Consider the following 17,053-nt stretch of genomic DNA (forward strand, 5'->3'; position numbering starts at 1 on the left):
CTTTTTTACACTTTATATTAGCCTCATATTGATCATAACCAATACACATTTTATACTCTCAAATCCTATTTTCCATAACTCATGTAACTAAAAACCAAAGTATAACTAACCTAAAACCATAGAATACAAGAAAAATATTCAAATATTTTAAATTAGATGCTACACCAACAACATCATACCGTCCATGTCATGACTAAAAGGTGATAAAAGGGAAATTAAGGGAATATTGGTTGTATATGTCTCTCAAATAATCCCACAAGTGGATCACTCCTATTATCACTATTTTTCATTCATGGAGATTAAATACTTACGTGGAGGTTCAAACAGATGTGATTGTATTGTGTTTTTGTATTTTTACAGTGCTGTATATTCCATTCTCATGGTACATGAAAACCTAAGAACATATAATTCCCTATGTACAAGGAAAAACATATTATATGTCTTGCACCTTAAAAATTATAAGAAACCAATAATTATAGTCCTCTTATATGGGGAAAACTTCTTTTACAATGAATACAATGTACAAAACAAGATTTGATGATTTTGTTACTACATCTCCTTAATATATATATAGGAGACAAAGGGTACAATTATAATAAAATGGGACTATGAAGTTTCTATCATACAAAACAATTTAACAACAAAATTGTAATCATTCAATATATAGGAATTTCAAGGGGTTTTAAGCTCAACATGGGGATTATATAGGTCGTAACATGTACCTCCCCTTCAAAAAATTGTTTTCCTCAACGCTTGACTATATACATGTTTTTTTGGATGAACAACTCATATTCCCATGTTTCTTCTTCTAGGTTCTTCCATTGGATGAGGTACTCAATAATTGCTCAATTTCTTAGCCTCTTAATCCTTGCTTCCAGGATAGTTTCTAGTTCTAGCATGATTTTTAATTCTTCATTAATCTTTGGTAAAATATTTTTCACTAGGATATTTTCATTGATTACCTTCTTTAAGAAATAAACATGGAACATTGTATGTACACATGAAGATGGAGAAAATTCCAATTTGTAATATGTACCTGCAATCCTTTGTGACAAATTATAATGGAAATAATACCTCGGATATAATTTATTGTCCTTATTTTTTTACTTGAGGGAAATCTATTTATATGATTGTATTCTTATAAATATCAAATTCCCTTTCACTGCAATGTTGATCTGCTTGTTCTTTCATCCTATTTTGTGTTGCAACTAATTTTTCCTTCAATAGTTTGAAAATTTCTCCTTGGTGTTCTATGTGATCCTCTATTACTCGAATCTTTATATTCCCTTTCAAGGGTGATGTGATGGATGAAGGATCATATCCCTAAAGCACCATAAATGGTAAATTTTTTAATGAATTATGGAATGATGTGTTGTACTATCATTTTTCCAAAGGAAGGCATTTACTCGTTGTGTTTTAAATCAGATGTAAAGAAAAATATATATCCTTCTAAATATTTATTCATAATTTCATTTTTCCCATTAGATTGAGGACGATAAGAGGATTTGTGAGCCAATTGAGTATGCAAACAAGAAAATAATTTAGTTCAAAGGTTTCTAGTGAAAATTGAATTTATATCACTTACAATTATCTCCACTATTGCATGTATCTTTCAAACTATTTCGATGAATTCTTCTACTTCTCTACTTGTGATGGAAGGATGAAAAAGAGAGAAAAAATGGGCATACTTTTACATTTGCTATACCACTACCATAATGACATTATTTCCTTTAGATTTGGATAAACATGTAATAAAACATATTGAAACTTCCTAAAGTTGGATTGGTATGGCTAGTGACTAAGGAGCCTTGGGATCTTGATTCTCTCTCCCTTATATTGTTGGCATACCACATATTAAGCCACAAACTTGTGTACATTTGCATGACTAAGAACTTCCCAAAAGGGAATCTTTCTAGATCCTATGGTATACCGTCAAGAACCATGAATGTCCTCATACTGGAGAAGTATGTAACTCCCAAAGGACCTTCTATTTGTGTTAATAATGCTTACATAAATATAAGCAATTTTTATGCCACAAAAAATCATTATTCCACATTTTTTTTATTGCATTGAGCTCCTCTTGCAGTTTTTGAATGATCTTGCATACCTTCTCATCTTCCTTCCATTATATCCTTGCTTCTCCCACGTAGTCAAGTTGTGGAATGGAAATAACACATAGTAAACCCTTTGTATCTTCCTATTTATTTGAGAGTGCAACCACCATGATATCTTGTTTTCCTTTTTTGTATATAATTTCAATGTCATAACTCAACATATTTGGAACCCATATCTTTTGTTCTTCTAAAGATAGTCTTTGTCACAAAAATTGATTCAAACTATCATGATTTCTTTGTTGAAATATGGCAACAAGAATATTCCAATTTAATTTGTCCTTGAATTAAATTGTGAATTAAAATCGAATTTACTCTTAATAGCTACTTGGAAATAATTAATTAATTTATTTTTAAATTAATTATTTGGAGAAATTCAAGTTAGAAGTCTCTTTGAAGTCATGCAAGAGTTATCCCTTAAATTAAGGAGATAAGATTGAGTTATATTTGAGTTGTAATTAGTTAAAATAGTTTATTGAGTTAAGTCCAGTTAAATTAGTTCCAAACTGTTTGAGGAACTAATAGAGATTTAACAGTCAGTTGATGCATGCATGCACTCAACTAGTGCTACTCTAGTTAACTAATGATTCCCTCATCAGAAACTCATGCATGTCTATTATGAGAAAGACCTAGTTGGGATTAAAGTCAAGGACAGTGTACTATCAGTTGCATATGTTTTCTCAAAGAGAAAACTCATGCATGCAGTCAAGGATTTAATCCTTGAGGATTGCGTAGTTTTGGAGAGAGATCATCCACTTGGTAACAGGAGAATCATCCACAAGGAACAACGCAAGGAAATAGGATCTTGGAGGGAAGAGAGGAAGGCTGGAGAGAAGCCAAGATTGCCTGTGAGCATCTGTGAGGATTGTACTGAGAGCTGGCTAGCTATGAGAGATAAGGCTTTGTATAATTCCTATGTATTTCCACCATGTATGATAATACAGTAGTGTGGGGTTTTTAGCTGAGGCTTTCCCCAAAGTATTTTCATGTGTATTGTGCCATTGATTCTTCTTCTTCTAGTTATATTATTCAGCTTGATCTTTAAGCTTTCGCAAATTGATAGTAGAAGTAGGTTATAGTATTCTGCTTTGATTTATATTGCATTATCGGGTTAACCTACATCAGATTTTCTACATGGTATCATAGCTATATTTGTAGAAAAATTCTACATGGTATCAGAGTTAGATTTGTAGAAAAATTCTACATGGTATCAGAGCTGTGAATAGTATACTGAGAAGAGAATTCAAAGTTTGAAGTTTGGGGTTGCAGGTGCAAATCGAATTCATATCATACTTCAAGGTTGGCCAATGGTGTTCTATGGCTTGAGACTTGACTATGCCTTGGAAGGTAGCTAGAATTACATATCATGGAAAGATAGAATGGAGGCTATATTATAAGATAATGGCTTGAAGGAATTCATTGATCAAGAAATCCCAAAGCCAACTTCAACTAATGCACAAGAGTTGGCTAAGTGGAAAGAAGTGTGTGGCGAAGGTGAGACGGATCATCCTTGAGAGAGTTCAAGACCATATTGTCTCGAGTCTCCATGGGAAGGATACTACATTTTCAATGTGGAAGACATTGAATGACCTCTACCAGAACAGTAGCAACCAGAGGAAATTAGCGGTCAAGGATAAGCTTCGAAGAATCAAGATGGAGAAGGGCGATACTATTTCCACATATCTGAACAAGCTCACCACTTGCATATATGAGCTTGGCAGTGTGGGAATAACTACTACCGATGATGATATGGTGATCCTCGCTCTCCTTGGCCTTCCAAAGAGTTGGAATAGCTACCAGGACTCTGTGAATAGAAGGCAGAAACTGCCGGATTGGGAATGACTGTGGTTGGATCTGATGCAGGAGGAGATCAAGAGGAGCACACGAGATGGCTCTTCATCCAAGAATGATGATGAAGAAAATCTGGCCTTAGCAAGTAAGGCAAGGAAAGGGAAGGGGAAGGCTTCCCATTCCAAATCGAATTCTTCTCATGGAGGGAAGAAGGGTGACATGACTAAAATAAGATGCTTTAATTGTCACAATGGGACATTATGTGATTAATTTCCCATTGAAGAAGTCCAAGAAGGGATCCTCGAAAGGATCGGAAGTTGAGGCATTAGCCTCTCAGTTCGAAATGGAATTTACCCTCATCACATGCATGGTGTCATCGATGATGTGTTGTGTCTGGTATCTTGATAGTGGAGCCTCATTCCACATGACCAGTGATAAAACTTTATTCAGTGCCTTGGAGGAGAAAGAGCTCAAGATGCGCATAGAGATGGGTGATGACAGAAGGTATAGTGTTTCAGGAGTGGGCACAGTTGCTTTTTAGAGGGAGCATGGAGCTCCTCTCACCTTGACAGATGTGAAGTATGTGCATGGACTGAAGAAGAACTTGGTATCGGTCGCGATGTTGGAGGAAAAAGGCTAAGATGTTGTCTTTAGTAAAGGAAAGGCATTCCTAAGACACATAGCCATGGGTCAGACCAAGAGGATAGGGATTCAGGTGAAGAATATCTATAAACTAGAGGTAGATGATTGTGCAACATTAAGTATGAAAGTAGAGTTGGTGCAAAGCCAAGACATTGGCGAGTTGTGGCACAGGCAGTTAGGCCATTTGCATCATGAGGATTTGAAGATACTACAACAGATATCTACAGGACTTCCCAAAGGTAAACTTGAGCAAGTTGACACATGCAAAGGTTGTACCTTGGGAAAGTACACCAAGTCTTCCTTTCATGATTGAGATAGGGTAGCAGAGGCTATCTTAGAGCGAGTTCATACTGATTTGTGTGGACCATTCTCGACGGCATCCATAGTGAAGCAAAGGTATTATGTGATTTTCATTGATGACTATTATTGTAAATTATGGATTTATTTCATGCAAAAGAAGGACCAAACTTTCACAAATTTTTGTGAGTTCAAAGCTTTCATCGAGAAAGAGTCAGGGAAGAAGATCAAGGCCTTGAGAAGTGACAACGATGGAGAATATGTCTCTCAAGAGTTTAAGGACTTCTGTGCAGCAGAAGGAATTAAACGAGAGTTGACGACACCTCATAACCCACAACAGAATGGGGTGGCCGAGAGGAAGAACAAAACTATTGTAGGGGCAACATGGGCAATGTTGCATGACCAAGGCCTACCACTTCACTTGTGGGCTGAGGCATGCAACACAATGGTCTATTTGCAGAATAGAAGCCCGCATCGCATACTTGGGATGAAGACACTAGAGGAAGCTTTCTCCGGTAAGAGACCAGATGTGGGTCACTTCAGGATCTTTGGCTCATCAGTATATTTCCATGTGACAAAGGATGCATGCAAGAAGCTTGAGCCGACAGTAGAGTTGGGGATATTTTTGGGTTACACTGATACACCTCACAACTATCGGGTGTACTTGCTTACCAGTCGGAGGAAAGTGGTTCGTAGAGATCTCAAGTTTGATGAGCAGAAGGTCATGCGAGTTTCCCTTGGGAGGGAGCTCCAACTACAGGCTATGGAGTAATTGTTGGTTCCTAAGGAGGAGGAGCCTTAGACTGATGCAGAGCAGTCGCATGCAGATGTTCCAGGAGTGGAGACATCCACTCAAGCAGAGTCTTCCAGAGATGGACGGAAGGGTACAAGAGAAGCTGACAGATTGTTGGAGGATGCAAGAGAGAATGTGGGACCACCATCTTCTCAGCGCAGACAAAGGAGGTCACCTGAGAGGTACACTGGATACATGGCCCTTATTGGGGAATGTGTTGAGAACGAGCCATATTCCTTTGAGGAAGGAGTGTAGCAGCCGATTTGGGTTGATGTTATGGTGGAGGAGTATGACTCCATAGTTCGTAACAGTGTTTGGGATGTGGTTCCAAGACCGGAGAACAAGTCAGTTGTGAGTTCCCGTTGGCTTTACAAGGTAAAGCAAGCTGCTGATGTTAGGGTGGAGAAGCATAAGGCAAGATTTGTTGCATGTGGCTTTTCACAGGTCGAGAGGATCATGTTGCTACAATATATTTCGATAGAGGAGCAAGATGCTGACATTTTGACAAAGGCATTGTCAAAGTGTAAATTCGAGTTCCATAGAGACAGGATCGAGGTGGCAGATAATCCCTTCCTTGTTGAGAGGGAGTGTTGAAATATGGCAACAAGAATATTCCAATTTAATTTGTCCTTGAATTAAATTGTGAATTGAAATCGAATATAGTCTTAACAACTACATGGAAATAATTAATTAATTTATTTTAAATTAATTAGTTGGAGATATTGAAGTTAGAAGTCTTTCTGAAGTCATGCAAGAGTTATCCCTTAAATTAAGGAGATACGATTGAGTTATATTTGAGTTGTAATTAGTTAACTCAATTTACTGAGTTAAGTCCAGTTAAATTAGTTCCAAACTGTTTGAGGAACTAATAGAGAGTTAACAGTCAGTTGATGCATGCATGCACTCAACTAGTGCTACTACAGTTAACTAAAGATTCCCTCATCAGAAGCTCATGCATGTCTATTCTGAGAAAGACCCAATTGAGATTAAAGTTAAGGACAATGTACTATTAGTTGCATGTGTTTTCTCAAGGACAAAACTCATGCATGCAGTCAAGGATTTAATCCTTGAGGATTGCGCATTTTTGGAGAGAGATCATCCACTTAGTAACAGAAGAATCATCCACAAGGAACAACCCAAAGAAATATGAGCTTGGAGGGCAGAGAGGAAGGTTGGAGAGAAGCCAAGATTGCCTGTGAGCATCTGTGAGGATTGTACTGAGAGCTGTCTAGCTGTGAGAGCTAAGGCTTTGTATAATTCCTGCGTATTTCCACCATGTATGATAACACAATAGTGTGGGGTTTATAGTTGAGGCTTTCCCAAAGTATTTGCATGTGTATTGTGCCATTGATTCTTCTTCTTTTGGTTATATTGTTTAGCTCGATCTTTAAGCTTCCACAAATTGATAGTAGAAGTAGGTTACAATATTCTGCTTTGATTTATATTGCATTATTGGGTTAACCTACATCAGATTTTCTACATGGTATCAGAGCTAGATTTGTAGAAAAACTCTATATTCTTTTTAATTTGAAATGTCTTTTTATTAGGTATGAACACCATTATTTAATGGCATGCACTATGGCCAACATTTCTTTTTCATAGATGGGTTTAAGTAATTTTTTTCTTTAATTTCACTACATTCAAAGGAAAGGGGCCTTCCTTCTTGTATGGAAACTACACAATTGCCATGGCCTAAGGCATCACACTCCCCAATGAAGTTTTTGTGAAGTCAGGTGTTGTAAGGAAGGGAGTTGTACACATAGGATCTTTAAGTTTTTCAAATGATTTTTTTTCTTCTTTATTCCAAGAAAATTCTTCCTTCTTCAATAATTTCATTAGAGGTGCCACTATTTGACCATAATTATTGACACACATATAGTAATACTTTTCAATCATAAGTATCCTTTGAGTTTCTTCAAGGTGTTTGGGACTGACCATTCCATCATAGCTATTATTTTTTCAGGATCCAACTTGACACCCTCATGAGATAGAATAGGACCCAAATATTCCACTTCTTGAGTCCCAAAGGAACACTTGGAAGGATTTGAATATATTTATTGTTCTTCCAATATTTTTAATGCCCTCTCAAAATTTTGTACATGATCTTCTTAAGATTTGTTGTATATTAGTATGTCATCAAAAAATACTAACGCAAACTTTCTAAGGAAGGGTTTGAAAATAGAATTCATTAAGCTTTGAAATGTTGAAGGTGCATTTGTAAGTCCAAATGGCTTAACAAAAAAATGACAATGACCTTCATGTATTATAAAGTATGTTTTGGGAATGTCTTGTTCCCTAATTCTGATTTGATGGTATCTTGAATGGAGATCCAACATAGTAGAGAAACTTTCTCCATGCAATTCATCTAATAATTCATCTTTAACATGAATAAGAAACTTATCTTCTCTAAATAGTTATTGTTATTATGAACCTTGCATGTTAAAAATAATAATAAACCAATCATTACAATCTTATTTTACAGGAAAACCTATTTTTATAATGAATACATTACAGAAGACAAAAATCGATGATCCTAAGGCTATGTATCCTTAGTGTATATACTGGAAGCAAAGAGTACAATTATAATAAATTGTGACTATGAAAGTTTCTAACCTATATAACAATAGAAATGTAATCACTCAATGTGTAGGTCTTAATAAGGGGTTTTAGGGGAAACATGGGGCTTATATAAAGAAAAACGTGTCCCTCACTTCAAACAAGTGTTTTCCTCAACAAATGACTATCGACTAATGATTCCACATGAATAAGTCATATTCCCATGTCTTCTCTTCTATTGGTAGGTTCCTCCATTTGATGAGGGGCTCCACAATTCTTGGATTAATCAACTATTTAATCCTTTTTCCAAAGATTGTTTCTATTTCTAGTATGATTTTCACTTCTCCGTTTATCTCCAGTACACTTCATAGTTGCAAATGAATAGCATATTCATGATCTCAAGTAGGTGGAGGACCCTTAGGTATTAATCAAAATACATTGAAACGGTTGTTGGTAACTTTATGGAGATCCCCTAACAAGATATAAAGCTATTAGAAACTTCCCCAATAATATATTTTCATGCGTTAGTTAGAATTAGTTCTTTCATATTCTTTTGCATTTATTATTTATTCTTTTACATGTCATCCATAATTTCTCTTTTAAGGTTTTATTGAAATACTTATACATCCACCTTTTTGAACATACGACAATTCATTTCATTAACATTATTCTCTAATTGCGAGAACCCAAATTGTAATTATTCAATTTCTTTATAAGTCTTGGATGAGCCTTCAAGAGGTTTAATTTGTGTAATAGATTTTGGATATTTCTTTGGAGCCATGTGAGAATATAATAAAAGCACTCCTTTTTATCACGATTTCTAGGCACAAAATGTAAATGGACCTTTTAATGAAAAGTTATGTTACTCGTAAGTGACACGCCTTTGAAACCTTGATACGGAGGATATTTGAATGGTTGATAGCTTTCTTGATATATAGACTAGATTTTATCCCATTTAAATCTTAAAAATTAGTCTATAATACTTTGATATCTTCTCTATAATTCCATATGTTTAACTAAAGATTGATGTGCCAAGTGAAAGTTATGGTAACTTTCCCAAAACTGTTGATTTTTGGTGTCTTCCTATGGGAAAAATTGTATAGCATGCACTTTGTCCAATTCTTAAAATTTAATTCTAAAATTGTTATCTAAGATACTTCAGTATATCTCCTATGATCCTTGAATATTTCACAGTCTCAAAGATCCTAGAAAATAAGTCATAGAAAAATTACCAAGCTCACTTGTTCAAAACAGATTTTAGGATCCTTTAGAAACCCTAACATCCACAAAGTATATATGTGAAATAATAGTGAACCATACTATCAAATTTGAAATAGTTATTCCCAAATATCTCACCTCAATATGTTCCAAGTTTCACCATTTGATCAATAAGTTTCTTTTTATAGAAAAAATGCCAAATTGACCTATTTGAAACTAATTTCAGGGGCATTTAGGAACTAGAACATTCATAGAGAACATATATGAAAGTATAGTAAATGAATATTTGAAATTTGAACAAGATTTTTCTTGATATTTCTCCTGAATATTTGACAAGTTTTACTATTTGAAACATTATAGAAAAAATTTGTGGCTCTGATACCAAATGTTATGAACCTTGTGCCTTACAAATGATAAGAAACCAATAATTACAGTCCTCTTTGATGGGGAACCTTATTTACAATGAATACAGTGTACAAGATAGGATCTAATTATCCTAATATTATGTCTTCTTATTATATATATAGGATACAAATGGTACACATATAATAAAATGGGACGATGAAAGGTTCTAGCCTACATAACAATATAAATATAATCACTCAATATCTATGGCTTAATAAAATGTTGTATGTTTAACATCGAGCTTATATAGAGATTAAAAAATGTGAACACTACTACTATGATCTTTTAAGATTCCAAAAACACTTGAAACACCTCATGGAATGGAAAATTGAAGCTTAAGCATCCATATGCAACCTAATAAAAAAGTGAAAGGATTTTGAAATGTCCTTGAAAATAGAAGACAAGTTTGATATCTACATAGTCTACTTTTTCCCACTAGAAACAATGTTAACAGGAAAGAGAAAGCAGTTAGAAATGTCCTTGAAAATAGAAGACACGTGTAACAACTAAATATCCTACTTTTTAAAACTCCCACTAGAAATAATTCTCCCAATGACCTTCCTTCTCTATAATGTTAATGAAGAAATTCCCTAGATTTTCATGTTTCCTTTTTCTTGTTATGTCAGTGTAGTGCCAAATATGGCAATCCATTTCTAATATTTTGTACAATTTCAAGTTATGAGTATGCTTGTTAATAGGTTGATTTTCAAAGCAATACATCCACTGAATATTTAAGGAAGGACTCAATTTATCTTAAATCTTTATGATTATTGTGAATTTTTTGAAATAAACACAAAATTATTTTATATCTATATATATCAAAGTATTTAAATGGATCATATTTATTAATGTATATCTTGTTTATCATTTAATTCCATGTCATATATTAACTTCTTCATATTAGATGGAAAAAACATTATACTTAAATAAATTTAATTCCTCTTGATACTAGTAAATATGAGTTTAAGATAGAATTTTGTTAATTTAAATTTTTAGATATTATTATATATAGGTCATTTTTTTTTTACTTTGAAGATATTTTTCTTTTAGCTATGAGTCTAAGAATCCTGCAATATTTTTGTTCCAAGTAGACAATGACTATTGATAGTGACACAAATGAAATCCATGATAATTAAATATAGAAAGGTCACATATATGACATTTTCATTTGTGACAATGAAAACCTGGAGGTAGTTCCATAAAAAAATTTCATGGAATTGATATCCTTCACAAGTTCAACTAGAATTATATCATTGAGAAAAAGATAAATGGAGGATGGAATGCTTATTATAGACTTGAAACTATTGTAACTTAGTAGATATTTACTTATGGGATGATATATATATATATATATATATATATATATATATATCAAGCTACATCTCGATGATTAAAAATCTTGTTCCATATGCTATATGGTTGTGCTAATTCTATTAAAATTCTTATAATATATATAACTACACATATATCCAACTTGAGTGAGCCTAATGGTTAAGAACATGTGTTTCCTCCTAAAAAGTCATAGATTCAAGAGTAGAGACTTATAGTATATATGCCTTCATAAATTTAGTAGTCAAATCACTAAGTGAAAATAGGTCCATTGTCTCAAAAAAAAAAATCTTATATACCAATATAGTGTCTAACTTAACCGTGACTTTAAAATTAGATAATAATAATATAATATTTTTATATATTTTATATTTACCACCCCATTCTTATTCTGCGTGAAAAGATTCCATCCCAGTTCGTTTGGATTAGCATTCAATTCAATGCCCACGAAATTCGAGATGATTTTTATTTATTCTGCGTGAAAAGATTCCATCCCAGTTCGTTTGGATTAGCATTCAATTCAACGCCCACGAAATTCGAGATGATTTTTATTCGGGAAAACTTTAGTGGAGACGATGATGAGAACTTTGAGACTTTATGGCATTACTTGTACGCAAAGCATGTGCAGTCCAAATTTAAAAGACTTTGAACTCTATAAAAACATAAAACTTTGATTTGAAGGACGATGTGAACTTTGGACTTTTTGCTATTAGTTAAACGACGATGACAACTTTGGACTTTAGGATGTTACTTGCACGCCAAGTATGCGCATTCAGCACTTTAGTGACTTTGAATTTTATAGCCAAGCGAGCCGACCTATGGAGAGCTGAGACATAACGGGATACACCTCTCCAAAAGCATCTTCTTGGAAGCCGTTCAAAAATAAGAAGCCTCTCCTTGATTACTAAGTAGATCACAAAGTAAAAATATAATCCGCTTGCTGTTATATATATGTTTATATATATATATATATATATATATATATATAACGTACGATTCAATATATTTTATGCGTATACGTCAAATACAATATTCTTCTCGATTCCATTGAGTCACATATAAAAATATAATGGCATTGTCGTTTTGGAGACGTACGTTAAAATACATGGCTAATCGTCTAGCATAAGGATTAATTGATGTGCCTGTAAACTCTCTCTACATTGCAGAGTTGGCTGTCCATGTATCTATACCGTTCGATATTCCTGCTGGTTGTGTACGGTTAGATTGTGGATTCTGGGATAATTCGTTCGTTATTTTTATGTTATTTTATTTATATTTAGATTAATAATTTATTTGGCTTTTGTTCATAAAATTTTAGAATATTTTTAAAATCTGTAATTTAATTTAATTTAACTTATTTAATTACTTTTTACTAGTTTCAGAAACCTTTTCACCATTTTTGGCTTTTGTTCATAAAATTTTAGAATATTTTAAAATCTGTAATTTAATTTAATTTAACTATACTTAATTACTTTTTACTAGTTTCAGAAACCTTTTCACCATGTTTTTGGTGTTTTTTTTGTTCAAAATAGTTAATTAATTTTCTTATGGAGATTTATCTAAAAATTAGAGGGTAAGAGCTTAGTCGAATTTAGTGTGTGGTTGTATGTCAATGTCAAGTTATTTTAAATGAGTCTCTAGTTGGAAAAAGTTAAATATCCTTTACTTGATTCATTGTAATCATCAAATTTTGTGTGATCAATAGAAAAACCATAAATCTTGTGTAACTTGTTTTAGGTGTGAAATTTCTATTTTGGTCCTTCTGTCTTTCCAACTTTTTAACGAGAACTGAATTTTCGCCCCCATTGCTTTCACTCCCATTGCTTTCACTTTAATGTCTCGGCCAACCTCCCCGAGTAAGGTATACCAGGGAGAAAGAGCAAGTGTATACACAAATAATGTCCACACTCTGAATTTTTTTGCAATCTGTGGGGCCTGCTCATCTGCAACTACCTTTCTCTTGTCTATAGATTTTATGTTGAGCTTGTCTAGATTTTGTAGAGTTAAGGGTGACCCAAATTGTAAATTATAAAAATGGTTTCTAACCATATTTAAAATTGATAGAACTTGCTAATTGTGGAGGATAAAAATTGTTTCTAAAAATTTCCAGATTTGATAAAATATTTAATAATCCTGATAACAATATCTTACCAAATCATTTTTCCATTCTACAAAAGAGGCTTAACAATCTTTTACTTTGAGTTTTAAAATGACAATTTGAATCGGACATTTTTATGTTGAGGAGATCAGAAGTCAATATTTTTGATTAATTGATCGATCTCCTCATTATTAGTAATTTGGATTCTAGAACATCCCCATGAACACGAAACAAACATGTCGATCTTGGCCACGCAGTTTCTGAATGGACAAAGGTTTAAACTTGACTTTTTTATCCAATCCTTTTAATTCTGGAAAAAGGGTTGAATTTGATTTTCATATCCGTCGTTTTAAACCGTCCATCACTATAAATTTATCTATATTACATGAGTTTCTGGAACATGAAAACGTTGAAAACTCTCGAGAGCGATTCCGGTGTAACAGAGACTTTTATCCTTCTCAACCCTGAACAAATCCGAGGAAAGGATTGCGTAGCTTTGACATCGGCTGACCTCACAAAGTGAACGATACCGAGGGCCCACCCGAGCTCACGAAAGATATTGACGGTCAAATTGAAAGGCTACTAGAGAAAAGTTACATATGTCTATATCGCTTGTAGTTATCTGATGTCAAGTCAATTTGACAGTTGAAATGTAGTATAGGTTGGTGCTCGATGGTTATCTACCAGTGTCGTCTTACCAATTTTGGAGCATCTCAATCCATTTGCTTGGTCGTATACGTTGAATGCAGGAGAGGCTTTAATGATTCTTGACATATATGGCAGTAGTCTATTTGTTACAGATTTCAGAGCAGAGCTTTTTAAAGTGTATTGTTTTAGCTTTAATGATCCTTGACATATATAGCCGTAGTCTATTTGTTACAGGTCTCAGAGCAGAGATTTATATATATATATATATATATTTATTTAATTTATTTAATTACACAAAGATGGATTGGAATGATAAGTTTGACTTGTAAAGTGTTTTAGGAGTTTTCCTATCATTGAATTTATATATAAAATCAAAAACTCAATTTTAAATTTTTCAAAGAAAAAAATCAGTAATTTTATTAAATTTTAAACAATAAATAAAATTACATTTAGTAATTTTATCAAATTATAAAAAAAAAACAAGATTACATTTTGTAGATGTTGAACTCATTCAGTAAGTAAAGTCTAGATGCTTTTATGCAAAAGTAAAAAGAAACCAAAAAGATTACATAAAGGAGTAAGAAACTTTCCAAATTAAGTATGATAATAATTATTTCACTTTTTATTTGTCTTTCTTTTTATCACCTCCGGCTGAAATCTACTAGAATCATTGCTAATTTGCTCTATATTGTTTTCGGTGAAAGTTCTTTGTCTAAATTTAAATTTTCAAAAACATGAACTCTTTTTGTGCCCACAATTTCATTTTCTTTGTCGGCTTCATTTTGGAACTGTTTTGCTGCTGCTCAAGTGGGTGGATATCTTCTGCATCTGGATTGTGTTGCAGCTTCATACATAAACTTCCCCCCAACATAATTTCAAAAAATAAAAATAAAAAATTGTTTAATCAAGTTACCACTAAAAACTCTCACACCTACTCCTTCAAAATTTCAAAAATAAAAATAAAAAAATAAAAAATTGTTTAATCAAGTTCCCACTAAAAACTCTCACACCTACTTTTTAATGTTGTACGTCTAACGTAAGCTGGTTAGGTAGTCCGTGACAGTGATTGATTAATTGTCTTAAAGTCGTCGATCTTGCTGATTTAATCTTATAAAATGTAATAGTTTTATATCTCCTGTAATCTGGTGTGTTTGGTAGAGTTTGTTCTAATTTCTTCTTTCAATGCTTTTTGGTTTTGTTTGTAGCTGAGTTAGTCAAAAAGTTAATAACATGGTGAATAGAGGAATAACCTGTGTAATGTATTTTGTTAAATTTCTCTCTTAGGTACTTACTTTCATAATATTTGTTTTAAGCAATGGAGCTGAGCTGATATATTTGATTTTCTGCAGAAGTTATTACCGCTGCACCCACCAAACTTGCAGTGTGAAGAAACAGGTCCAGCGACTTTCAAGAGATCCAGAGATTGTTGTGACAACGTATGAGGGCATACACATGCACCCTTCAGAAAAATCAATGGAGAGTTTCGACCACATTTTGAACCAAATGCACTTTCTATCTTAAATTCCAATCGCCCAAGGGAGTTCATATGATGTTAGTCCGTTTGGATTTTGATATAGATTCTGTGTATCACACATATCAAAGTCCCAATATGCAGCACAAGTACCATAATTTATCATTTTCATTTCATTCCTCTGTGAAACCTTAGAAGGCAGGCCTTGGCCCCTGATTCATTCGCTTTCTTTTCAGTCAAAAACAGAGTAATCTGAAAGATGCTACGAGCTTGTTCGAATTATTAACTTCATGTTTCTCTTACTGCATTGATAAAGCAAGAGACCTGTTACTCATTCACATCTATGCCAGAGTGTTAGCATTTGATTGAACATTGTCACTTCTGTTAACCAAGTAAAAACATGATCTTGAAGGTTCGAGTTATCTAACACCTTCTCAAATGCTTTTTAGACTGGTCACATCAAGCCTACTTTATGTTATCTATAATTTAAATTTATTTATAGAATTTGGAAAGTATTTGGAATCGATTTGCATTAATTTTATTGGTGTTAAATTTTTTTTAGAGGTGTCATTTTTAGCTCATAGAGTATAGATACATATAATATGAAAGCAAATCTCATTACCAATTTTAGCCTCTAGAATTTTAATATTTAAAATCGATTTACAATAATGTGACTTGTATTCTAATACTTAATGTAGTCCCACCTATATTCTAACACCTAATAATTTAGGTTTGATTTATAGAATTTGGAAAGTATTTAAAAATCTAAATGTTGAGGAAATTATTCTATCAACAATTATTCCATCAAATAGGTTGCAGTTTCATTCATGCTCCTCATGATCAAGCGGGTTGCTATTTAGAGTAGTTTTCTTTGCTTTATCCACTAAATATTTCTAGATGTGAGAAGATTATTCTATTCAATAAATAATCTTAACATATTTAAGAAATTACATTATTGTTAGATGAATAGTTCTAACCTATTTAAAAATTTACTTTAGTGTTAGATCTCATGCTTAAGTAGTTTTACGGACCAAGTTTTGTTGTGGTGTTCTAAAGGTTCAAGTTGATGTGAGGTTACATGAATTATTTTATAAAATAAATAATATAAATTATATTTATCTATTATTAAATCACCTAAGTGCAATACAGCTAATCAAGCATGTTTAATGTCACACAGTATTCACTTAATTAACACATCATAGTTACATCCACTAATAGTGATGTTATAACTCTCATAGTTATAGAGATACATAGTTATAGAGATAGCGTGTTGAACTTATTTCATTATATTATTTCTTTTATTGGGATAAGTAATATACTTTTCATTAATTTTATAAATTTTATTTAAAATTAAATAATATTTTTTTAACTTTTTATTATTTAAATATTTTAATAAATTTAAACTATTAATATAATTATAAATATAAATATTTGAAAATTAAATAGAATGCAATTAGGTTTCAAATCTCATGATATTAGGAGGAATGTTTTTGTTTTTTTTTTTATCGTTTTTATATAATGATAATTTATTTATAAAATTTTTAGAAATTGCATAATACTAAATTTTAGTAAAAAAAATTCACATTGATTATTTTGAAAATTTGATTCTATTTAATTATGGTAACTTAAATACATTGGGTTATATATTAAAAAACTTTTTATTAATCAAATTAAAATATAAAATTTTAAAATAA

General features: G+C 32.6%; 1 protein-coding gene across 1 annotated transcript in view; it reads left to right on the plus strand.

Moving 5' to 3' along the window:
• Window positions 1–15,881, plus strand: part of LOC149183400 (WRKY transcription factor 28-like) — a 39,402-nt gene extending 23,521 nt beyond the window's left edge. Inside the window, exon 4 of the mRNA XM_089418722.1 lies at window positions 15,238–15,881. Within this exon, the coding sequence (XP_089274848.1) occupies window positions 15,238–15,409 (172 nt within the window). The 3' untranslated portion in view covers window positions 15,410–15,881. The remainder of the gene's footprint in view (window positions 1–15,237) is intronic.
• Window positions 15,882–17,053: the final 1,172 nt, after the last annotated feature.

The sequence above is a fragment of the Pinus tabuliformis genome, chromosome 3_2 (genome assembly GCF_031772625.1).
Source record: "Pinus tabuliformis cultivar Carrire ecotype Pingquan chromosome 3_2, CPIR1, whole genome shotgun sequence".
Taxonomy (NCBI): Eukaryota; Viridiplantae; Streptophyta; class Pinopsida; order Pinales; family Pinaceae; genus Pinus; species Pinus tabuliformis.